General features: G+C 41.9%; 2 protein-coding genes and 1 long non-coding RNA gene across 4 annotated transcripts; 1 reads left to right on the forward strand and 2 right to left on the reverse strand.

Annotated features, from left to right (window-relative positions):
• Positions 1-129: 129 nt before the first annotated feature.
• gpr37l1a (G protein-coupled receptor 37 like 1a) lies at positions 130-7,011 on the reverse strand. The gene is made up of 2 exons (XM_039798285.1): positions 6,097-7,011; positions 130-1,612 (listed from the first exon to the last, which is right to left on the reverse strand). Exons 1-2 carry the CDS (start codon positions 6,754-6,756, stop codon positions 587-589), a joined length of 1,686 nt encoding a protein of 561 aa, XP_039654219.1. The 5' UTR covers positions 6,757-7,011; the 3' UTR covers positions 130-586.
• Positions 6,381-8,225, forward strand: LOC120557726. Its single transcript, XR_005639012.1, has 2 exons — positions 6,381-6,497; positions 8,082-8,225. It is a non-coding gene; the product is annotated as an uncharacterized LOC120557726 (long non-coding RNA).
• Positions 7,990-26,625, reverse strand: nol8 (nucleolar protein 8). 2 transcript variants are annotated; one of them, XM_039798277.1, is made up of 18 exons: positions 26,513-26,625; positions 23,643-23,791; positions 22,449-22,511; positions 22,214-22,292; positions 21,593-21,749; positions 20,292-20,605; positions 18,727-18,995; positions 15,679-17,012; positions 14,962-15,168; positions 14,581-14,706; positions 14,314-14,407; positions 13,570-13,708; positions 13,364-13,447; positions 12,831-13,147; positions 12,610-12,748; positions 10,942-11,003; positions 10,694-10,776; positions 7,990-8,478 (listed from the first exon to the last, which is right to left on the reverse strand). In XM_039798277.1, the coding sequence occupies exons 2-18, from the start codon at positions 23,761-23,763 to the stop codon at positions 8,419-8,421; spliced, it is 3,648 nt and encodes a 1,215-aa protein (XP_039654211.1). In that variant the 5' UTR covers positions 23,764-23,791; positions 26,513-26,625; the 3' UTR covers positions 7,990-8,418. The 2 variants fall into 2 exon arrangements, with proteins under 2 accessions (XP_039654211.1, XP_039654210.1); XM_039798276.1 differs by having other exon boundaries at positions 26,508-26,625.
• Between the last annotated feature and the right edge of the window lie 43 nt (positions 26,626-26,668).

Here is a 26,668-nt window from a genome sequence, read left to right on the forward strand (position 1 = left end):
CACGCTGTGACTATACAAATCACAACATGTAAATAGGAAAATCTTGGCGTTATTGTGTCACTTATTGGGAGCAGTAGGCTAGATGGAACCGGTTACCTCCAGGATCTGTGCTAAGCGATGCTACCGGTGTGTGTGTCAGACAGAGTTACGACACGCACGGAGATGAGAAGGGTATGTATGGACTTATCTAACTCTGGGGGTTAGGCTGAATAAGACAAAGTCCCATTAAGTCGGCGTGTTCCTTTAAAGAACAGTTTCAAGCGAGTCGACTTGAGTAGAGCCATGCTGTACCATGCAGCGGAAATGTAGCATAAGAGACCTAGGCAAAACAAGGCAAGCAAGACACATTGAGACAGAGGTGTCCACGTACTTTTGTCTCCAACTTGTCTGATCATCAGACTGCTTATGTTTCTCGGCCTGTCGGTCTTCTTCTAGTGCCCCCAGATCCCCACTATTCTCTTGGTGAGTATAATATTATTAGAACTGAAAAAATGATGGACAAACCTACAAGAAAAAAAAAAACCAAAGTTGTTGTAAACCTAAATGATCCTTTAACGTTACACGTGGTTAAATGCAGTTCTGGACCTCAGCAGGGCGTGCCGATAACTGTTGAAGAGTCTTTCACCCTGTCGTAGCAGACTGCTGGTTCGGTCGCCAACAAGCTCTTCATCGTCTCATCTTTGCTGGAAGGAGACAGGGAGGATGGAGTGGGCGATGTGGGCGAGGAGAGGTTGGAGGTGGCAGCGGTTGAGGCGGACGAGGATGAAGAGGAGGTGCCGTCGGGGAGGCACTCTTCACAGCAGCAGCAGCAGCAGTCCATGAAGGCCTGGCCGAGCGAGCGACACAGGCACAGCAGCAGCACCGGCGTCGCCGAGCAACGCGCAAACAGCAGGAACTGTCCAATCAGACTCAGCGCTGGCAGAGCCAGAGCCGGGAGCGCAGCTAACACGTGGGCAGAGACGTACGCCAGGGTGATGTTACAAATGCTCTCCGGGAGGTTGCATATGACGTACAAGATGGTGAGCGCCGTCACAGTGGAGCGCAGCCTCTGCTCTCTGGTATGCTGCTTCTTCTTTGACGAGGAGGAAGCAGAAGAGGAGGAGGAGCATCTGCTGGTCACCTTGTCACCGGCGGCTTTCTGCGGTAGACGCTGGGCTAACACTTGCCTCGTCACTAAGTCGCAGGCCAGAGTGAAGAGCAGTGGCAAACAGAGGTAGCACCCGAAGACCCACCACATGCGGGCCTCGTGGTAGGTCAGCACCAGAGAGTAGATGCTCTCTGGGAGCTCCACAGACGGCTCACGGACGCAGATGTCCACCTTGAACGTGCCTGGTCGGGCCCAAAAGACATCCATCAGCGAGCCTCCCTGCTGGCTCTGCTGCTGGTCACTGGAGAGCATCGGCAGGCTGACGGTCTCCTGGAGGAGCTGCCACAGCAGCAGCTCGGGGGCGGCCAGCACCATGGAGCCCACCCAGATGACGGACAGCTTGGATAGGATGGACTGGCAGGGCTCCACCTTGGGCGTCTGAAGGGGCCCGGGGCCAGTGGCCGCATGGAAGCGGTCGATACTCAGAGCACAGAGGCTGAATGTGGCCACACCCAGAGAGGACACCTGACACAGAAATGACAGAGAGGCGTGGAGATGTAGGTTAATGGCACACGTTGCTTGGGGGGAAAAAACTGTTTTATAGATTAGGTATAAGCCATTAATAGACCTTTTTTCACGGCAGACATGTCGACATGTCATAGTAGGAAAAGCACAGGCGTATTCAAAACCATCAATGATGGCTGCATTCCAATTTGTGCTGGCCCTGAGTGTTGTGACTCACTGATATACTTACGGCACTCTTTTAAGGTTATTAATGTTTTCGCTTTGATTTCTTTTGTTTTTTCCTACTATGACAAGTCAACATGTCTGCTGTGAAAAAGGTCCATTGTGGCGCTTTTTCATTACATGGTACCTGGTCGACTCGCCTCGACTCTTCTCGCGTTTTTTGGTTTTCCATTACGAAAAAAAGTAACGGGTACCTGCCAACAGGTAATTTTTTTAGTAGCACCTCAGTCGAGGTTCCAAGCGAGCTGAGGCGATACCAAAAGGTGACGTGAAAGCGACAGACGGGGATGTCCTGAACAAACACGCCATTTTTAAATAGTTTAGCCAGCTGTGTTTTTTTTTTTTGCTGCCTCCAGTTTCATTTGAAACTAAATTTGTCTTCTGGCTGCGGCAACAAGACACCTTCGACGTTCTGTGTGTGTGTCGCGTTAGTCACGGCAGTTTACTGCGGCGCCGCTATGATGACCAGCAAGGCTGAGGCGGTACTAAAATCTGCAATGGAAAACGGACGCACAGTGCGTCGAGTCAAGTCGAGGCGAGTCAAGCAGGTACCATGTAATGGAAAAACGCCATTAGAACCACTTTTGGGTTGCTAGGTTGAGAAAATTAAATGCCTTATTTGGTGAGCATGGCACTCAATTGTTTTTTATCCAGTTCTTTAATTCATCAGAAAACCCCATTATACACAGAAATTGAATTTTTGTCAGTTTGGCATGGTGAACAGCTCTAAAAACTACAATACCCATGAGCCTTGGGCATCATTGCTATAAAGGAGAAGCCAGTCAGAGGTGGAAATCCAAAGCTGTATTGAATACAAAAAAACGCTTTGCTGTTGCAGTTGTGAACAAAACCATATTTACGGAATTTATTTCAAAATTGACCCAAAAAGTGAATTCATTTAAACTGCAGATTGTTTTTTTTTTTACCAAAAAACACTTAGGAATATTTTTATGTCCACAGGCTTGTACTTTTGACTTTCTTATTAAAAAAATGATATTTTCTAACAAAGTTGTGTGTGATGTTCTGCAGCCCTTTTCCAGATGGTAAGTGGTCCAATGGCCAATTTGGCCTAAATGTTAAATGGCTAATGACTGAAAAACATGATTTGTTACCATTGATAAAACCACAAGTTTCAACTTGTAAACTCTTAATAAAGGCTACATCATTAAAATGTGGTACTAAAAAGGGTATGTGTCTGGTACAAGCATTAAAACTCTGGAACTGTACTGGCATTAAAACAAATCCAATGACCCCAGGTCTGCTTTTAAACAGTACAATATAATTCAAAACCATTGAATTTAAAATCCAAAGACTTTTTCCAGGGTTAAACTCCAGTCAGACGTGCCCTGTTAGCACGACTGAGAACTCAGATGAAACAAGACTTTATGCAGACAGTGGGTCTAAATTGAGTACAGGAAGTAGTTTTGTTTCTTAAAGAACAGATTTAAGGCTTTCCTTGCCTCTTTATGCCAGCCTACAGGTAAACTACAGCCACAACTACAGTAATAAGACCTAGGCTGTAAGAAACAGCTTTAGAATACAGAAACAGGGAAATAGAAAAGAGGCACCGAGGGAATAGAGAGCCATTATGTTGTACTAGCAGCTCTCCCCACAGACTGCTGCCTTGTGCACATTAAAGTCGGTGGTTTTGGCCAAAAACACAGACTATCATTACAGAGACTTGTCCTCCCTCTGTGAGTGCTTAATGACCTTAAACAGTAAAGACAAAACTGAAGATAACTAACACACAGCTCTAATTAGCATGAAAATAGTTTAACTAACAGAGAACAGGGGCAGCTGGCAGCATGACCTGCTTTAAACACGGCTCAATACAACCAGTACAAACTGCTAAAGACCACTTAGACTAAGAACGTTAATTAATTAGCAAGAAACTCCTTCATTAGCATAAAAATACGTGACGAAACAAAGAATAGAGGAGGCCAGCAGGCTGACCTTGTTAAAGACCGCTTCATACAAGCTGTTATTACAAATTAGTAAAGCTTCACTTAGTGATTTAAAGCTTTGGAGGAGTTTGGAGCTGGGTTAGAGCCAAAAACAAGGACCCCGCAGGCCAGCAGAGTCCATGTTGAAATAGTAGACTGATGAAGCCACTGAAAATCCAACAATGGACACTGAGAGGCTGTGAGAGCTCTACATTAAATACTCTGTGAGGGAAACTCCTCTACTGATTGGCTGATTTTTTCACTTATACATTGTCCCACTGCTCTTTAATGTTTAATTTCTTATACTGCACTGTAACTTCTATTCTCGTATTTTATCGGTTTGTAATTTTTTTATCGTTTTTAATTGCTCTTTAATGTTTTATGTAAAGCACTTTCAATTGCCCTGTTGCTGAAATGTGCTATACAAATAAAGCTGCCTTGCCTTAACTCAAATAATCCTCTGGGGCTGTAGGGACAGGCGATAAGTCAAAATTATTTTTAGTGCAATCAATTAATCGGTTAGTGGATTGTCACTTTTTTCACCAATCAAATGTGAAGTTTCCTGTTTTTCTCTGTTTTACATTAGTAAACTCAAAATGTGTTTGTTTTTGGTCAGAAAAAAACTTGGACTTGTACAAACTACGATGGATATTTCTCACTATTTTCTGACATTTTATAGATCCGATTTGATTAGATTCAACTTTATTGTCATTGCACAGAGTACAAGTACTGATAAAATGAAATGCAGTTTAGCATCTGACCAGATGTGCAAAAAAAGTGTAGAGTAATATATATTTCTATAAAGGTATATATAAATACAGTAGGTAGCTATGATACTAAGATATATACAGTATGAACATGTGCAGCAGTTGCAGTAGGCAGTGTAGGTAGAAGTAAATATATATATATATATATATATATATATATATATATATATATATATATATATATATATATATATATATATATACACACATGTATATGTTGCAGCCCTAATTATATTTCATCAACTTACAGCAGATATAATTAGAGCTGAAACTATTAATTGATTAGTCACAATATTAAAATGCCAAACATTCCCTTGTTCCTGTTTTTTTTTGGAGTAAATAAACATCCCAGTCCCTGATAACTACGTCTCTGTGTTTCATTGTTTGGCTCTGTGAGCTGGGGAAGAAGAGTCCCTTCATGCAGGGCCCCGCAGGCCTCCACTGATGGTTCATAACAGACAACTGAAGAGGCCAAACAGCCCATAACAGCACGTCTGTTGAAAGCAAAGACTGCTCTGAGTCTGAAACTGGGGAGCAACAAGACACAAACAGGCCATTCATCACCCTGGGTTTAGGCTACAATAAGTCTAACATGGGGGTGTAAAAACAGCACTACATTAGTGTGAAGGCAGGCTTGAGGGACTGATTATTATCATCACATTAATTGTGGTTTGTTTTAAGAGTTTAAGTTGTTTGACAGCTCTTGTCACGGCTAGATTATATCATAGTTTTGGTAACAAGAGCTTGAGTAACAGTTTAACTCGCAACACAGTGTTAACATTAATACTTGATGGTTGCAGCATCTCCAATGTGAGTGTTTGCTGCTTATCTCTCATTTATAATACTAATAACTGAATATCTTTGGGGTTTGGACTGCTGGTCAGGCATAACAAGACAAAGATTTCACCTTAGATTTTAGGGAAACTATGATGGACATTTTTCACTATTTATTTCACTTTTTATCCTACATACTAAGCAAATAATTTAAAAGAAAATGCAATAGATTGATGAAAACGATAATTGGTACAACACTGGAGTTATCTGGTAAAACTGTAGGTTTTTAAAGTCTATAGTGTTTAAATTCCTCAAGCACTGATTGATGTAGAAAGGTGCAGAACTGTATTTAAAAAATAGGAAATCAGCTTAACCTTTCTAAAAAAAACACACACATTACTTCATTATAATAATAAAATAAAAAAATCACATTACTTCATTATAATTAGTAAATTCTAAATTTTAGAGTGTGGTCTAGACCTATTCTATCTGTAAAATGTCCTGAGATAACTCTTGTTATGATTTGACACTATTAATAAAATTGAAGTAATAATTTTTTAAATACCCTATTTATTTTTTTCATATTCAGATTTTATCCATTTATCTGTTTTCCCTTTTAATGAACAAGGGACGATTTCCCGTGGCATTTTCATAACAGTATACAATTATATTAAAACTTTAATAATGTTACTTTTCGTCATAGTAGCCTAGCATTTCAGTAAATGAACGTTAGCCTACTGGAGTGCAATGTTGGAAACATTCAACTTCTTCTCCTCACCTCAAGATACGGCACGAGCCGACAAGACAGGTCTCCTAACAACCTCTTCAAGGTGAGCTCGTGGAACACGACCACGGGAAGGCAGAAGAACAGCACGAGGAAATCCCAGAACGCGAGCCCCGCCAGGACGCAGTTCCACGTGCTCTTCAGGTAGAAGTTGTGCCACACGATGCACATGAGCGCCAGGTTCCCGACGATGCCCGCTGCGAACAGCACGAGCGCGAGTAGCATGACTGCGTACGCCCAGTAGGAGCCGTCAGTGCCCGGGAACAGCGGGTTGAGGAGCCCTGACCCGCTGCCCGACGAGGAGTTAGTACCCGGCCATGCGGAGGCGGGTAACCGCGGTGTGGTGAAGTAACCGCTCGGGTCGTCATACCGCCGTGGAGGCATGTGGCTGCTCGGTGAGTGAGGGTCTTTTTTCCTGAAATTCCCATCCTTGGCTCCTCGGGCGACTCGCTTCAGGTCGGGAACTCTCGAACTTTCAACCGGGTCTAGAGAAGTCCTGCCCGGGGAGAGAGGCTCCTGTGTTCCGGCACCCCCGGCTTGCTGCGTGTCCAGCGCGGACCCCGACCGAAGCTCCCCGGCTGCGTGGGCTCTGTGGACGTGACGGAGCTCCGCGGTCCGCAGAAAGAGAAGCAGAAGAAACAAAACCGGGCTCATTGTTGTTGTTTTTTTTACCGTTTAACTAAATGTAACTGGTCCGTGTTATCCGTTTCTTTCACAGACATGTGATGAAACTCATATTTTGACTCCTGGGATAAAAAACAAAGTCCATAAAACTGTCTCACAGTCGGACCTCAGTCCGGTCCCGATGGAGAAGTTTGGAGTTTGCTGCTCACTTCAGCACTTGTTATTCATCAGTATCAAGACAGACTGACTGCAACAGAGAGCTTCCGGTTATACATTTCAAAATAAAGAAAGACTAAAACGTGAGATAAAGTGAGACCTCCCCTTATGAGCATGGAGATGCTACAGAAGTTAAGAAGTTAACTTTAGACACTTTTAGTTTTTAACTACTTGGACGAAGCCTCTTTCCATCAACACTTATTAATGCATGAAACACGAGATGGCCTAAATGAACTATCATTGTCCTCAGTTTGTAAACGGAAGTTGGTCATGGACAACAATTTCAGTCAAATAACTGGTATAACTCGATTTCGCCGGCAGATCGGGCAGGGTTTACCCAGTCTGGCGTTGTAACGTAACGCCACCGAAACGGCGACCCTCTGTAAACGTTATGAATTCAAGCATGCCAGTTTGTAACATTTTGGATTATGCTGTTCTTGTCTTTACTAAAATCAAAACTAATCAAAAGGGCAGAATTCTCTTACAAATTACTTTTGGCTCATGTTATAGACACGTTGTTGACGCTGATTCGCCTTTAACATACATGATATTTGTTACAAATTTAACTTTACATTAAACGTGTTTAAACTTCACCTGGGGGAACTGACTTCACCTTGCAGGGCCACCACATCACAGCACACTCGCTGTGTGCGAGCCAGGCTGTGCGAACGCCGCTCTGCACGTTTGATGCAGGGACATAGCTAAGTATTTGAGGAGCAGGAGGCTAAGATTACATCTACAATTATTATTTATTATTAATTAATATAAATGAATGGTTTGTTTCAATGTTTTAAGAAGCTTGTGGACATAGTGGCAGATTGTTTTTACAAGCACAGTTTTTTGAACACCAAAGTTAGGGGGGCAGCTGGGGGGGGTCAAAGCCCTACACTGGGGGGTCAGCTGCCCTCCCCTTGCCCACCTGTAGATCCACCCCTGGTCAACAATATTGTGATATAAGAGTTTTTCCATATCGCCCAGCTCTAAGATATATAAAAATTCACAGATCAAGAAAATGCAGCCTGGGGCATCAGTAAAATAAAATAACGTACAATAAAGTTTCATCATATTGTTAACACTTCTTTCTCTATTTATTTGACCATTTGTTTGTTTAATCATTTTTATTTATTTTTTTACAACAGGTTTGGTCCTCTGAGGCTGTGATTGGCTGCTGCTGAGGATTGTCCAGAAGTTCATTTGCAGCATTGTTTCCATGGCAACTAACAAGAAAACCAAACCAGATGGACCAACAGGAAGTTCTGACCACAAAATATCTCAGTATTTACTAAAATAAAAAATAAATCTGATACTGATGCTCTTTCACTTGGTGTCTGTGTCTTCAGAGGCCATTTGGTGTTCCTCCTGCTGACTGCTAAAATCAGTCTGGGGCACAAAATGGCACAGAGGAGGGAGAAATAATTCTCAAGTCCAGACCAGTGAGTCCAAACTGAAACACAGAGACTTCACCTCCCATGATCCTCAGCTCTTCTGGGAGGACTTAAGCTTCCTCCGGGCGTCCTTGTGTTTTTTGCGGTACTCCTGTGGAAACAGACAAGAAAGTAGAAATATCTTGAAATCTTCCCCATTGCAGTTCAGGCTTGCACTCAGTCTGAGGTTGATATTAATTACATTTAGTATACAATAACATAACCAAATAAAAGGGGAACAACTCAATGGGCTTAATATTGTAGATACATTATTTTGCAAACATGTAAGGAGAGGTTTTTTCAAACCGTACAGGTGTATTCGGATTTGTGAATGTGTGGAACAATCTGTAAGATGTGTATACTATTTGTACATGTGAAGAAGAATCTGCGAAGGCATCAAGATGTGCTGTGGAGGGGCGGCCCAGTGGATCCCTGTCGCTACTTTGACACAAGGTGGGGCCCCGATCATCCCTGACTGGCTTACCTGGACCAGGGTGTCGGATGTTGAAAGACCCGAAACACTAAGCTGACCCAAACTTACATTACTGATGCTGTGACCAAGAGCATTGCGAGATGTGTCAAAGAACAACAATAATGCGTATCAGTCATGTCAATACCTAGAAAATACATACGACAGTCAGCCAGAATTCATAAGACTGTAGTAAAACCCTCGGACCCAAAGCTTTTTTTTTAACCAACCGACAAGGAGAGCAGTCTCCATCTTCCCTAACTGTCCACACGGTGGTTCAGAGAGGTTTGAACTGCTAGCTTAGTGTAGCAAGGCTTCAGCAGAGCCAATGGAGAATGACAGAACAGATAGGAAGGGTGTAAAGTGTATCAAGATGGCGCCATATGGCGACTCATTACGAAGAAAATATTACCGGAGCATAAAAAAAGCGTTGCCGGAGCATCAAATCACAAACCACCCATCTCAGTAATAGTTTCTTTCTACCGGCAGTCAGGTTACTAGCAGCTGATGCACTCATATGCACCTCATTTGCTGTGTGACCGTGTACAGTATACTGTGTATGAATGATTGTGTACATCAGAGATGGGAAGTAACAAAGTACAAATACTCTGTTACTGTACTCAAGCAGATTTTTCAGATATTTTTACTTTACTATTTATTTTTGTGCCGACTTTTTACTTTTACTCCTTACATTTTTAACACGAATATAGGTACTTTCTACTCTTTCTACGCTCGTTACTTAGTTTCAAATAATTTCAGTGGAGTTACCGTTATTATTATTATTATTATTATTATTTTTCGCGCCATCAATACCGAATTCAGTCTAATTGGATGGGAATATACGTTGCACTTGACGCACCACTACAAGACGACTCGACAGAGTCGGCGGCATTCATTCGCGGCAAATCATCGTGGCTTGATGGCGGTAACGTTAGCACTAGTAGTATGGACGGTGACATGATTGAAAATGAAGAAAACGGAGATCCCAGAGGTTCGGCAGACAAACAGCAAGACATTCCCAATCATCCTTGGCCTTATCGGAGTGAGTTTAAAAAAAGAGAAAACTGGATCTGTGAATTCTCACAGAATCACAACTGAATTCATATCTTGCTACTCAGTCAGAATCTTATTAACCTGGAGTCCCAGTCTCTGTCACAATAATCATATATGTCATGTTTTAGGCCTATTGGCAGACATCCATTTAAAATGTAGGCAATGGCATATAAAGAGTCCACTGAAGTTTCTCAGCTACCTCTCTAGTTAGATTTGTGTGGTCCAGGCAGCTTTGCATCAAAAATGGATGTCATTTGCAAGGCTACTTTTACTTTTATACTTGAAGTCCATTTCCAAGCCTGTACTTTGTTACTTTTACTTGAGTAAAGAAGTTTAAATCTGTACTTCTACTTGAGTACGGGAAGAGAGTACTTTTGCCATCTGTGGTGTACATGTACATGAATCAATGTGTATGTAGGTGTGTAGTGCGTCACCTGAGTTAAGGCAGAGCAATTTTGAATACACAATAAAGTGGACTTGAACTTAAATACTGTAATTCTGATCAACAGTGTAAACTACTAGCTTAGTAGTAGTAGTAGTAGAAGTAGTTGTGATTAATGTGACATTTCCTGTTCATATATCATTTACAAACTCAAAGTAGATTTTGTGTGAAGTTACACTTAAAAAATGTTTTAAAACTAAATGCACAAAAAAAAAATGGTGTTGAAGGATGTTCTTACAACGGTTACATTAACATTAATTCAGTCTGAAAATGTTCACCAGGTTTAATACCTCATGGAGGTAAATATGACGAGGCTGTTACCGATCATGCTGCTGTGAAAAGTTAGTGCTAACTGACGTGTACCTGTCTGAGCTCGCTCCTCCTCTCCTCCCACTGCTCCCTCTGCTCCTCCAGCTGAGAGGAACGACAGAACAACCTGGGGCCCTCTGATGGACGAAAGAGAAGGGGAAAAAAAAAAAAGCCCCATCAAATTTAAAGAAATGAATCCTCTAGTTCTCTGTAATGTCGGTTTCACCCCCGGGAAAACATTTTAACAGTACCGATGGGGATTCACTAAAAAATATATATTCATTTTATAATCTCCATCTTACCTGTCAGTCTGCTGTCTTCAGGATAGAAGAAGAATAGATCGGTCTTTGAAGGAGTCTCCTCTCTGTGAACAGTAAGACACACACACACACACACACACACACACACACACACACACACACACACACACACACACACACACACACACACACACACACACACACACACACACACACACACACACACACACACACACACACACACACACACAATTATGAACGGTCCTGCTTTGTAACAACAAAATCACAGGTCTATGTGTAAAGGTCAAGGTCTCAGTAGACTTTAAACATGCTGTGTCCAACAAGTTTAGTAACTTTCTGAAACAAACAATGTGACAATCACTCCCCTCCTTTATGCAGTGATTTGCCAGGTGTGTAGAGGTGTGAAGTAGGCAGGTTCCCCCCGCCCCCCCGTTCCTCACACAGCTACCGCTAATTGCAACCCCCATGAATGCTTTCAAGGAGAGAAAGCTTGAAGATTCATCACGTCTCATCCTCAAACAGATTAATCTATTCGTCCAACAAACTATTTTGACAACTGATTCGATTGTTTCGGTCAAACATTCGAGGTTTCTTAAATGTCAGCATTTCCAGCTTTTCTTTGTCATAATTGATATTAAGAATATTGACTGTTTTTTTGTTTTGGACAGACTGTCGGATAAAACAAGGAAATTGAAGACGCCACCTTGGGCTTTGGGAAATAATAATTTAACTTTATGAGGTTTTTTAACATTAATATGAGTTCCCCCAGCCTGCCTATGGTCCCCAACTGGCTTGAAATGGTGATAGGTGTGGGACTGGCTCTAGTGGCTGTAATTCTGCACCAAGGCTGAATTTTGCGAAAGAGACTTCAGATACAGTATTAGGGGACCACTAAGGTCTATATAAAAGAGACTTCAGATACAGTATTAGGGGACCACTAAGGTCTATATAAAAGAGACTTCAGATACAGTATTAGGGGACCACTAAGGTCTATATAAAAGAGACTTCAGATACAGTATTAGGGGACCACTAAGGTCTATATAAAAGAGACTTCAGATACAGTATTAGGAGACCACTAAGGTCTATATAAAAGAGACTTCAGATACAGTATTAGGGGACCACTAAGGTCTATATAAAAGAGACTTCAGATACAGTATTAGGGGACCACTGAGGTCTATATAAAAGAGACTTCAGATACAGTATTAAGAGACCACTAAGGTCTATATAAAGAGACTTCAGATACAGTATTAGGGGACCACTGAGGTCTATATAAAAGAGACTTCAGATACAGTATTAGGGGACCACTAAGGTCTATATAAAAGAGACTTCAGATACAGTATTAGGGGACCACTAAGGTCTATATAAAAGAGACTTCAGATACAGTATTAGGGGACCACTAAGGTCTATATAAAAGCATCCAAAGTGCACCATGTCATGGGACCTTTAACATAATTTAACCTAAAAAACATTTTCACAGTTTACTGACATTTTATATAAACAATCGATTAATTAGGAAAATACTCAGCAGACTAATGGGTAATGTAGCCAGTGGTTAGTTGCAGCGCTGGCAGGGACTCTGACTGGAGCGGTGGTTAAACTGGGTCATACAATCCGCCTCGTCTGAAGGAAACGGAGGCTTTCAAAATACACACGGAGCCGTTGACCGGATTTCGTCTTCATTGTTCTCACTCTGTGGTTAAAGCGGCGACGTTGCTTTGCTCCTCCTCATCCTCCTGCTCTTCCTCATCTTCATCTGAGCTGCTGTCATGGAAACGTAGGTCTTGTTGCCATGACACCTTTGGCGCCTGGATGCTCTCTACTTTGTACTCTGCCGGCAGAGAGATTTAAAAAGAAATTAGGAAAACATATCTCCCCCCTCCGCCCCCCCGAGAGTCTGAGATATGACCTACCTGTCTCTCCACTTCCTGTTTCTGCGTCGTCTCCAAAGAAGGAGAATTTAAATCCAGACGCCTCCTCTTTCTCGGCGCTGGGATCAGCGAAGAGGAGAGACGACTGCAGGGTTGGCCGTTCTTCCTTCCCTCCTTCCTCCGCGTCGTCTTGTTCTTCCTCTTGGTCCCAGTTCGTCTTCTCGTCCTCTCCGGCGACGTCATCCTTCTTGGTTTGACCGAACACGGCCTTCAGGTCGCCGGACACGTCGTAGTAAATCTCCTTAGAAACCTCCGGAAGTTTCTGAGCCTCCTCCCTCTTCTTCCTTCTGGCCGCTTTGCTGCGAAGACGACAGATCACATGACAGTTTCACTGGAGAACAGGTAGAGCTGATGATGTGGACATAATGCAGGATATTGTGATTGGATGAGTACTTCAGTGTTTTGTTTTTTTTCTATAAGAAGACTTTAATTTTACATAGAAAAGAAAGTTTCTCAAATACATGATGCCTGGTTAACACAGTCAGTATCAGCGTCCATAGTTTTCATGCCCGTACCTCTCCTTTTTGGTTTCATCGCTTTTAGTCTCAAACGCAGCGTGTTCCTCTTTGCTGGGGTCGTAATGCAGCGCTGAGACGTCTCTGCAAACACACATTTTTTTTTTTTAAATCATTTTTTCATTTCCTTTTGAATATCAAATGTTCCAGTTGAGAAGGGGCTGTGGTCCAGACTCTGTGAATGTGCGTGAGTTTGCGTGGCTGACCTGAAGGTCTTGGCTTTGCCGGCCGTCTTGCTGCTGCAGGTGTGTTGGCTGCTGCCGAGGACGCTCTGCAGGATGGACAGGTTCTTCTTCCTCTCCTCGTCCAGAGCCTCCTCTTCCTCAGTCACGCTCTTCTTTTTCTCTGAATCACAAACAGTCACTTTATTCTCCAGAGAAGAGATGCTCACAGGTTTCAACAAGCCCATTATCTTTCTTAGCGCCATCCTCAAGACAAACCTTATATTGTGAGTTCCACTACTGGTAAGGCTTTATAATTAACAAAAACTAAAATTACTGTGTGTAGAAAAATATTCAACTTTTGCAGCGAAAACGAGATGAGAATGAAATAAACATAACTTCTGAAAACAAAAATTACGATAAAATGTATTAAAATTCGTCAACCAGTGACCGACGGACAAAAGGACCAATAAGCTAATTCATGTTTAAATGTAAAATCTTATTCAACGACCTGCATGCATCTGTGGAATCACACATTTTATTCTCCCCAAAATGAAGCGGACCTGCTGCACTACTCAGCATCATCTCAACATTTCAGTAACAGTATGTCTCTGTAAGTAATGTTAGCTAACACCATTACTGAAGCAACAGATTTATGGACTTTACTGAACTACAATTTGCACAATAAACATATCCGTCCTCTGCGTTATTGTAAAGGAAATGTCATCCTTCCTTTATCACGGTCTTGACCTGCTTGACCAGAGCACACACCCCCACCCTCAGCCTAACCTGACTCCTCCTCTTTGTCCTCTTCCTCCTCTAGGAAGCGAGAGTCCATCCTGAAACGCTGGTCTGTCCCGAAGCGAGACTGCAGCTCCATCAGCTGGACAACACAGTTATGGATTTGCGTTTAAATTATGTAATAAATAAATAAAAAAAAAATATATATATATATATATATATATATATATAAAAACACACACACACACACACACACACACACATACATACATACATATATATGCATGCATACGGAGCACCATGTCTGCTTCTCACCTTCTGTCCTGCTTGGCCTTCAAACTGAGGCCTGATGTCAAACCTGCTGCCATCCTCCTCTTCATCAGCATCCTCCTCGTTCTCACTGCCGCCAAACAGCTGAGGGCCCGATGGCTTCAGACGCACCTGACGACACACACACACACACACACACACACACACACACACACACACACACACACACACACACACACACACACACACACACACACACACACACACACACACACACACACACACACACACACACACACACACACACACACACACACACACACACACACACACACACACAATGAATAACAAACACATACGGGCATTTACATAAATCCACAGGTACATTCTTAACTAACCATGTACCATCAGTAACCCTTCACTCACCTTTCCTTGTGTTGTGGCGTTCTCATTGACTGCTGCCTCATCACCTGTGGCCTCATCCTCTGATTGGCTGTCCTGGAACAGAGTCTTCTTTGACGTCGTGACCTCTGAGGTCGCCTGCTTCTTATCTGCATCATTACCAACACCATCATCACCCTCATCATCAGAGCCAAAGACGATGTGCTTCCCTGCTCCTGCTGCTGGAGCATCCTAATGGAGATGAATGTTGTGTGTTAAACACGACTCCATATGAATGCTAATGTTTCTCAATGTGTGCTGCTGGATGTGTTCATACACAACTGAATACTCCATCAACTTTAAAAAGGTTGAAATGGGTCAATGTTTGCGTAAGTGGCCAAAACAATCAGTGTTTGCAGGTTTAATTTCAAGATGTGTACCAACGCAGAGTTATAAGAAGTCTAACCCACAGAGAACTCGGATTGGCCAGAACCCCTGTCAACACATAACAGCCGGCCAATAAGAGGTTTACAACGCATAATAACACACTGTAATGTTCCCTAAACTGTGTTAATCAAAGGTCAAGACTTTGTTCATGTTTAACTAAACAGTTTATAATATCTTTTTTAATTCATCCATTTATTAATTTATTGTAATTAAAAAAAAATCATAGAAGTTTAAAAATGTTCCTGCCTCGACCCAAAATTCAACCTAAAGCCATTTAGCAGCCCTCCCAGGACGGGACTGGACCATGTGACCCACCAGGTTGGCCAGAGCTCCCTGGATCAGCTTCTTGTGTTCTTCAGCCTCTTTCTGTCTCTGCTTGACGGCAGCCAGCCTCCTCGCGTTGGCCTTCCTCTGCCACTCCTCTTCCTCCGCAGCTCCTAACGCCGCCCGGGGAGGAGCCTCCTCCTCTTCTTCTTCTTCTTCATCCTCCTCCTCCTCCTCTTCCTCCTCGCTGGAGGAGGACTCGCTGTGAGGAGCAGGGGGAGGAGCTGCTTTCACGGCAGCTTCAGCTGAAATCATCTCTTGCTCGTCCTCGTCAGCGGAGGAGCTGGAGGACGAAGATGAAGCCGTTGCGGCAGCTTTAGCTCTAACATCAGTCGGATTGGCCTCCATCCTCTCCTCTTCCTCATCATCACTGCTAGAAGAGGAAACCGTCTTAGCTTTCTCCTCCTCCTCCTCCTCCTCCTCCTCCGAAGATGTATCCTGTGTTGCGCTGTGTTTCTGTCCGTTGGTTTTGCCGCCCGTTGCTCTGTGGTTCAGCTGAGGAGCTTCAGAGTGCAGCTTCTGTTTTTTAACCTGACCTCCTCTTCCCCCCTCCTTCTCCTCTTCCTCCTCTGCTTTGCGTCTCCTCGGACACTCATCTGTTTGTGATCTGTCGTCCAGTGCTCGCGTCCCCTGGAAGGCAGGCAGCGGCGCTGACCCGACGCCTTTACTTTTCTTTGTCTTCTTCTGCTCGTCCTCGCTGCTGTCCTCCTCCATGAGGGCGGCGAGGATCTCTTCCGGCGTCGTGCCTTTCTTGGGAGCGGGTCGTTCTGGAGGCCTGGATGGGAGGTCGGTTTCTTGTTCCGGGGAGGCGCCGAGGACGCTGGGAGCCGTAGTCTTACAGGTCTGCTGGGATTCTTCGGCTAGCCTCTGTAGATCAGCCAGAGAGAGCTCCAGACGGGTGACGTTAGAAAACATGGCTTCATAATCAGAATCTGAACTGTAATCGGCCGATTCTAACTCCTCCTCCTCTTCATCATCATCCAAATCACTATCTGATTCTGAGGAAGGGGGTTTTACAACAGGGAGGACTTTTAGCTTCTTGCTTTGGTTCTGAGAACCGGGCTTATCACAATCCTCGCTCTGCTGTGTGGAGGACGGTTTCCTGGAGGCGACGTGTTTTTCAGAATCTGCTGGATTGTCCTCTTCCTCCCCAGCTTTACCTTTCTTCTTCGTCTTTCTCTTCTTGTCCGTGTCGTTCCCTGCGAGCTGTTCTGCAGTGGGCAGAGTCAGTCTCTCCTGCGCTGGCGGAGGAGGTTTCCTGGAGGCGAAGAGTTCATCTGTGTCTGCCGAGTCGTAGTCATTCTCCTCTTCGTCACCTGCACTACCTGGAATCCCAAAGAAAAGCTGGTTCTTGCAAAAGTTTGTCACATTTCCACAGCATATTTAAAGAGTTTTTGCCTCGTCATTAGATACATCCTGAGCTTCAGGCACTAAATTTACAAACCTTCCTGGAACGACGAGTTGATCCTTATTTTTTTAAAGCTCCATTGTGTAATTTTTTGAGTTGATTCTTAGCAAAAAAAAAAAACTTATACACAAATATGTACTCATTCATGTGTAATTACTTCCACCAACTAATCAAAGTATTCTCATAGCTTTGAATCTGACATTTAGAATCATTCAGAATACATACGAGCGAGTCGCTCTTGCGCTTTTACACTCAGTGGCACTGACTGTGACTAATGTCAGGGAGGGGGAGAAGATTACTCAGCGACTGCCGGCAGATTTGAAAGCCGGTTGAAGATGGAGGATCACGCTTATTCTCAAGGACATGTTACAGAGTCGCCAAGCAGGTTAAAAAGAGAATTAAAACGACAACGTGACAGGCAAAGCAACAAGACCAAAGTTAATACTGGAGTGGCTTTTCCAAGATGTAAAGAGCTCATAAAAGGAGCAAGGACTTTAAAAAAGGGATGCCGAAGTGTCCTGCTTTCTTCTCAAAAAGGTAATTCTGCCTATTTGTGTAAATTCAAAGTTTTATAGTTACTTGGCTAACTATAGCATGGTTGTGCATAACGTTGGAACGACGTCTAGGATACTTTTCCTCGCGTCAATGATGAAAAAGGATTGTCTACATGGTAACATAAACGTAATCATATGTGTCGTGATTTCCCTGGCAGACAACTCACGTCATGGAGTTGTAACACAGACTAGCTACAGCTGGAACAGCTGCGTGTAAACGATGGAGATACTAAGAGCTAATTTCGGTTTCACTGACATGATTGTTCATACTGAAATATATTACAAACACAAACCTCCGTTGCTTCTCTCCTACGCTGTAAACATTGCCTTACATTATTAATCTCGTACAATATACAGAATAACGATAGCACTGATACTTTACTAACATTAGGTTGCATATGTTTGGGAACCTGATAGCTGATGTTAGCAATGAAATGGTCCCAAAATAACATAAAACTATTATTACACTTGAAGGAAGACTCACGGACGACGTCATACTTCTTGGAATAATACGGCCACCGTAGGAGTTAAAATGCGCTCAGAATGGGAGGGGCTAGAAAGTAATATTCAGTTGGTTGTCATATACAATTTCACCGCTAGATGGGAGAAATTCTTACACAATGAAGCTTTAAGTAATAACAACAGAGTGATAAAATGTAAATTCCCCGTGCAGGATCAATAAAGTATGTCTTAATCTTATTTTTTAATCTAAATTGCTCCAACCTTTAAGAAAATGTGTTTTCTTATTCCATTATCTTATTTTCTGCATTCTATTATCTTAGTTTCATTCTTTTACACATCATTTCTATTTGTTATCATTACAGCTCCACCAATAAATTGACTTGGATGAAATATGAGCCAATAGTTCAATAGTTTTTCACAGATATACTGGTATCCAAGAAATGTCAGCAGTGTCTCCTCTCCATAGTTTGAGCACAGATACGTTAATACACTGTTAAAATGTACTGCTCACTATATATTTTGGTCACTTTTCTTCAATAACCAAATATAAAAGATCTTTATAAAAAAAAAAAAAAAAAAAATTCTAATTCTCAAGAAGAGGAATGTGTTTGTTACCTCTCCGCGGCTGACGAGCACGGCTGGACTTCTCCAAGTAGTCGAGTCCGACTACTTCCAGCTTATCATCCTCCTCTTCCTGCCGCAGTGCAGCATGGGAGGGGTTGTGGGCCCTCGCCATTCTGCGGATTTCCTCATCTGAATCCACATCGCTGTCAGTCAAACGTGGCCCCTTCCCCTGAGCCAGTCGGTGGTCGGTTGGTGGTTCACATCCGTTGGTGAACTGATGAGCCTCGGTGCCATCGACAGAGTCAACCGTCTGCTTCAATCTAAGAGAACAACCGAGACTGAGCTGATGGGAGCAGAATAACACACTGTGTAGATCCCACAAGTGGATCAAGTTGCTGTAAATCTTAATACTCAAATATTCAAAGAGACCTAAAATATTCATAATTGTTCCTCGCCAAACTGTAAGGAACATTAAATTATAAATACCAACAAAGAAATCATAAAATAAGTTGACCTAAAGTAATTGATGTAAAAGTCCCAATTCTAGACTCAAGTCCACACCTCTAGGAATTATGCTGTAAATATACATAATACAGTATCTGAGAGAAAAATATCAAAAACCAAAGAAAAGGTTTTGATATTTATCAGTTTCTATATCAAATGTAAAATGTTTGCTAATAAGAACTCAAGAAACCACTTTAATCTTCAATCAAAGCAATCAGTAGGGGTGGGGGGAAAAAATCGATACAGCATAGTATCGCAATATTTTTCGTGGCAATACTGCATCGATACACAGACGCCAAGTATCGATCTTTTAGGTTATATGTTTTGGTCAGTTTGTCTGCTTGACAATCCCATTTTGCAGCAATAAAATTGAAGTGAGATGAACAGACAGAGAAATTTATCTTTTTAGATAAAACAGATGTTGACAAAATTTTCCTTTGGGGACATCATTTGAAGTTGGGAAGAATTTGAAGTTGGAAAAAAGGTAATACATTGCAATATATTGCAGAATATTGCAATAGGTTTAAAATCGCAATAATATCGTATCTTGACATAAGTATCGTGATGATATCGTATTGTGAGGCCTCTGGTGATTCCCACCCCTAGTAATCAGTGGGAGCATTTGGGAATTCAACAAACCAACTAGATTTAGATTTTTAGATTTAGGAATCCCAGAAACTAGTAGAACTCGTTGAGAATCCTGGGATCAACACTTTGAAATCTGTAGTACCCGAAACCAGCAGGGATCACCGAGTAGCCAGCAGAAATTAGAGAAACATTTAGGAACATTTGGGAATCCAATAAACTAGAAGGCACTACTGAGAATCCTGGAAAGAAGTGGGAAAATATGGAAAGTCATGAACTAGAAAAAACCAGGAATGCTAGAGATTAGCTAGAGATCAGCTAGAGATCAGCTAGAGATCAGCTAGAGATCAGCTAGAGATCAGCTAGAGATCAGCTAGAGATCAGCTAGGCACTTTTGAGAATCCCAGACACCAGCAGAAATTCTGAATACGACTCTCTGGGAAAATATGGGAGTTGTGAATCCCAGGAAGGAACAAGAGGAACCTTTAGGTTTAGGTTGTCAGCATCAGAAAGCATCACATCGGTACCTGGTTCTGCCCTCGGCAGTGTGGGAGTTGACCACGTCTGTCCGACTCTTCTTGCGTGTCGGCGGCTCATACGGAGGAAACTCTCCCCGCCTCTTCTTGCTGATGTCATCGTCCCCTCCCTGCACCTCCCAGGTGAGCTGGGTGACCGGTGTGGGCTGGTCTGTGGTGGGCTGGTCCGCGGTGGACCGGTCCAGCTTGCGGATGTTGTGGCTGTATTTGGACGGGTCGTACTTCAGGGTCCGAGCCCTGCTGCCTTTTTGACTCCTGAGCTGCAGGACGGGGAGGACCCGTCCAAATTTACTGACCACCCAGTCCTGAAACCAGAGCGCCCAGAGGACAGTCAACACCTCCATGCTCACACAGGATGCTGTGCGTTTAATAAAGACAATTACCGTTCATTCTTTTACCTCAATGGCAGAGAGAACAAGGCCTTGGTTTGCAGGCTTTAATATGAAAAATCTACAGGAAGTGTTTAAAGGAATACGCCACCGTTTGTTGAAATAGGGCTTATCACGGTCTCCCCTGGCTGTAGATAGGTGGGCCAATGCATTTTTTGTCTCAGTGCAAGTAATTAGGTTGTTTTTTTGTCTTTTGTTGGCTCACTTTTACTCACAACATGCTAACCGGCAACATAGGATTCCATTCACTACGCTAAGCTAACTAGCGGCGGCGCTGCCGGTGTTGCACCGGACTAAAACAATGCATGCACAAAAAATGCGTTGGCCCACCTATCTACAGCCAGGGGAGACCGTGATAAGCCCTATTTCAACAAACGGTGGCGTATCCCTTTAATTGGCCGCAGCTTAACACCAGTTAAGGAAAAAACGTTTAAGCGAGCCGAGTGGTGAGCATGACACGACTCTGTTGTACTGATGGAATTACTGCTGTGAAGGTATCATGTTAGCCATTGTTGTTGGCTACAGGCATTATTTCACCCTCCTCAGTGTGCTGGTTTTACTCGGCCTGTAATTGTTTTTCTTGGCTGTTATTTCAGACTCTGCCATTATTTGAATGCCTGCTTTTTTATGAACATTTATGGTAAACAAACACTCGGGTGCCTCCATATTTCTGTCCAGGCAGCGTGCTTCTAACACGAAGAACTGTCAGAACAAAAATGCAAACGATATATGCGAGGCAATTGAGAACCAGTGTCTTCATTACATTTCATTTATTTTTACAATGTTAAAAAAAAAAAAAAAAAGTACTGATATTGGTATCGGCCTAAAATTAAAATAAGGTGTTATTTGGGCTCTACTGAACCTGATGTCCAAACAGAAACGGGAAGCAGTAGATGACTAGACCTTGTGTCCTGGTACTTCGGTCCCTGGCACCGCAGCCTTCATGGTGAAGTTGTCCACGCCAGCTTTGCTCAGGGAGTCCAGCATCTTCTGTCTCTGGTCCTCAGCTGCGGTCTGCGGGAGGCGCTGCTCTGCTGCCGTCTGCCGCTCCTCAGCCAGTCTAAAAGACACAAATACCACAAACTCACCACCCACTGGGATCAGGAACAGCCTATCATCAGAGATCCTCAGTGTGTGGTTCAGGGAGGTAGAATACATACAGTATATACTATACAATAAACAATCAGCTGTTCTCTGGTTGCAGCTTCTCAGATGTAGGGATTTACTGCCTTTTTATATTATTGTAAATTAATAAATGTTTTTTGGACAGTTGGTCACTTTGGACTCTGGGAAAATGTGATGGCAATTTTTTTCCAGACAGTTTATGGATAAAACGGTTTATTACTTAATCAAGAAAATAATCAACAGATTGGTCGATCCTGAGAGTAATTGTTAGTTTCAGCCTTTCTTAAAATTAAACTGACGGATTTTTAAATATGTCCACTTCCTCTCACCCCGTAGTAATTTTTGTGTTAATATTAGACTGCCCGAAGACTGTCATGGTGAGAAAAAACATGATTGTACCTGTGCAGGAAACTCTCCTTGGCTGTTTCAATCTGCAGAGTTCCTCCTTTCCATTTGGATTTGTTCAGCACCGTCAAACCTGCAGAGGAAACACACTGATCTCAGCTCTAATGTCAGCTACGCTAAACACAAGGTAAAGGACACCAACACAGTAATAAGTTTTTTCTCCTGTTTTAGGTCAAATAAGACTTGACGACTAAATGACATGTTCAGATGGATGGATTAGTTCACTTACATTTCTTCAGGTCGGCGTCTGAAATGTTGATGTTAATGTAGCCAAAGGTTTTGTAAGGAACGCCTGCAACAAAAGTCAGAACACATGCAGGTCAGTGAGGACCAAAATAATATAAAACAACTAAATATGCAGTCATTTATATCTGATGGAACAGCAACAGCAACAACCAAAAATAGAAAAGAAGCCTGAAACGTTTCTGTTGACTACAGGATGATAAGGATAATTGATTATCCCAAAACGCATGTACTTAAAACTCAGGTATCAGCTATGAGAGCTTCCTTAAACGCAACAAAAGGATTTTAAAAGGTCCTATGACATGGTGCTCTTTGGATGCTTTTATATATATATATATATATATATATATATATATATATATATATATATATATATATATATATATATATATATATATATATATATATATATATATATATATATACATACACACACACACACATATATATATATATATATATATAGATATATAGATATATATAGATATAGATATTTTATATTTTATATTTTATATATTATTATATAACTTAGTGGTCCCCTAATACTGTATCTGAAGTCTCTTTCCTGAAATCCAGCCTTGGTGCAGAATTACAGCCACTAGATACAATGAGCTGTCCTTAGTATGTGCCATTTCTGTGTCTGTAGCTTTAAATGCTATTGAGGAGAGAGAGAGTGGGGGGGGGCAAGATGGAGGGTGGAGGTGTGGCCTTGACCAACTGCCATTTTGCTTGTTTGAAAGCCATGATGTCTCTTTCTCATGGGCGGGCCAAATTCTCTGGGCGGGTTAAGCAGAGAAAGGGGAGGTAACCTTTCTCCTTATGACCTCACAAGGAGCAAGATTCCAGATCGGCCCATCTGAGCTTTCATTTTCTCAAAAGGCAGAGCAGGATACCAAGGGCTCGGTTTACACCTATCACCAACTCATATTGATGTTAAAAAAACTCATAAAGTGACATTTTCATGCCATGGGACCTTTAACAGTCTCACATAATAATGACAACGCCGACATCGGTGGATTATGTACGTATGTCAAGCATGTTTCAGATTAGAATGTACAAAACATAGAGCATAGAAATGATCAGAATGAAAAAGAATTTTAAAATCAGTTATCATCGACTGTTATCATCATCATCATCATCATGGCTGTCTGAGGGTAAGAGCGTGTACTGGATTCCTCACCCTCGTCGTCCCTCCGGGTCCGGAGCTCCACATCCTCCACCTCTCCAAACTTCCCGAATCGATCCTTTAGATCCTTCTGGGTGACCGTGTGGCTCAACCCGCCGATGTACAGCCGTCTCATCGCTCCGCATCCACGAACAACACTGTCACTGCACAGACAACAAAACACCAGAGGTCAGCCATCGAACTGTTCAGTTACTCATCAATCGACCACAGATGGGGGCCGACTTGGATCTTTTAACATATTCCTTTTCACCGTGGATGTGTAAGTAAAAATAACTTTTAAAAAACTTTTTGGGGGTCAGTTCTTAAGGTAACCAGGTTGGTGCATTATATAATACATTTGAGGGTTGCTTCTTGCTTGTACAATTTACAGCATAAGTTCTCTGATCTCTTATATCCAAGCAAATGGTATTGTAACTGAAATTCCCCTAACCTAATCGATATCGAAATGTAATCAAATCGGGACCTTGTGAATCGACATTGATTCGGGAAATCATTGGCGATACCCAGCCCTACACCTGAGCAGTGCCAAAAACGTTTGATTAGTTGATCAACAAAAAAATGTACTCAATGAAAGATTTTGATAATGGATTAATAAGAACCAATTCATTTTTTGTAACTTCTTTTTTTTTCTCTTTCTTCTAACTAGTTCATTTCTAACTTTGTCATTTCCGAGTGTGCAGGTTCTTTGTTTCATAACAGTGAAACAAATAACTTTTATTTTCACATTCCTTGGTCAATTTTTTGCACATTCCAACCATTTATTTCATATTTATGATTCTTGGCTTTTGTTACTTGTTTCTTGTTTTTCAGTCTTTTTCAAATTCCTTGTATATGAAAACCTACTTCAGATACACGTTTTTTGACTTGTGGTTGGACTGAAAAAGTCCACCAAAAGTCCAGGAGTCCTGTATTTGTATTTCTGTATTATAGCACAATTAGATTCATAACTGGTGACAGGTTTAGGAATCCTTACAGGAGCGTAGGTTGGCTCCCTCCGTCAGCTAGAAAGGATCCGATTCTGCATTCTGCCAGCTTTATCTTCATAAAACCCTTGTAAGTGATTATTAAACCACATCCTCATAAATGACTTTGAAGTTGAATCAACACCTCTCTAAAACAGTTTCAGCACAAAACTGAACATTATAACTTTCATGGAGGTAGGGGGTTAATTGCAGAGTTGTTGTCATGACCTAATAATACACTAGTAAGTGACAAAAATGAAACAGCGTTTCCTCTATGTTGATTTTGTAGTGGCGGCCCACCATGGCAACATTTCTGCCACCACATTATCAGAAATAGGGCTGTACAAAAAATGTAGTCGCAGTTGCCTTTTAAATGATCCTGCCGACGTAATGCACCCCCCGTTGGCTGCTGCTCACATTGCACTTTAACAACAAGTAGAACTATTCAGATCCTAAAGGAAACACTGTGAAATGAGAAAATTCAATAACATGATAGGATTCACATGATCACAACCATAGTCCCTGTGCGGACAGGCTATGCTAAGAGGGAAAGTACGTAAGTAAAACGAAACCGACGCAACTACTTAACGATTAGTGGACTTTACCGTCTCCATCCAGCTCAATCTGAATTAGATTAGATTCAACTTCATTGTCACTGCACAGAGTGCAGGTACTGAGACAACAAAATGCAGTTTAGCATCTAAACAGAAGTGCAAAAAGCAGTAAAGTGCCGAGTAATGTACATATGTCTAGTGGCAATATGAATAATAAACATTATAGATATTAAGCGGTAGATATGAATACGCTGAATGTATACAGTATCAGTGGAGTGATGGAATATAACTAAGTACATTTACTCAAGCACTGTATTAGGTACATGTTTGAGGTACTCGGTATACGTTACTTGAGTATTTCTATGCTACTTTATACTTCTACTCCACTACATCTCAGAGGCAAATATTGCACTCTTTACTCCACTACATTTATTTGATAGCTTTAGTTACTTTTTAGCAGATTTAGATTATTAATACAAAATATAATTAACTAATAAATGATGTAGTATTATTACAGGTTAAGCTACTCCAGTATGTAATTAAAATAAGCTCCACCTTTACCAGCTGCAACAATAAAGTGATGAACACATGAATGCATCAATAATCACAATGCAGTAAAATAAGATAGCCTATATGAATCTGAAATTGGTCATTCTGCATGATGAGTAGCCAACATTTACTTTCAGTACATGTTTTAATGATGATACTCTTGTACTTTTCCTTAAGTATGATTTAAAATGTAGGACTTTTACTTGATCTATTTTTTAACAGATTACTTTTGTTACAGTGTAGTATTGTTTTATTTAAGTAAAAGTCTCTGAATTCTTGTCCACCACTGTATAGTTTTAACAATATGGACAGTACAATTGCAAAGATATATACAGTGTGAAGAGTACAAACATGGGCTACAGCAACAGTAGTCAGTGCAAGTATCGTTATAGTGCAGGTGTAAAAAGTTATTGTAAAAGTGAGGACAATATATACAGACTACACATCTGGAGGTATGATATGAATACTATAGATCCGACATGTACATATTAGACAATAGTATAATATGAATACGCTAGTAGTATATACAGTATGGATGCTAATAAAAAAGTGTACATGGTCCATGTAGAGCAAGTAACGTTATAGTGCGAGTGTGAGCCAGCAGCAGCGAGTGAGGCAGAGCCAGTCATAGGGCAAGATATTCACTGAATCGTTGTAAGAACTAAAACAGCGGCACACAGAGTCTATATAAACTACTACCTCTAAATAAATGCACTTATAACTGCGATGATAAAGTCATCACGACCAAACTACCCGTTGAATTGATATCGGCAGAAAAACCAACAAATGTTTACCTCACATGTATCCAGCTGGTGTTACACTGAACTCTGTCCGGGCTGCACTGCTACATTCCTGCTGACTTTCCCTTCCGTACTTGTTTCCGCAGAACCGAAACGTTCCGCTGTGTGACGTTCAACAACAGCTTTAGAGAAAACAAAATACAAATAAAGGCAGG

Source organism: Perca fluviatilis, chromosome 4, assembly GCF_010015445.1.
Source record: "Perca fluviatilis chromosome 4, GENO_Pfluv_1.0, whole genome shotgun sequence".
Lineage (NCBI taxonomy): Eukaryota > Metazoa > Chordata > Actinopteri > Perciformes > Percidae > Perca > Perca fluviatilis.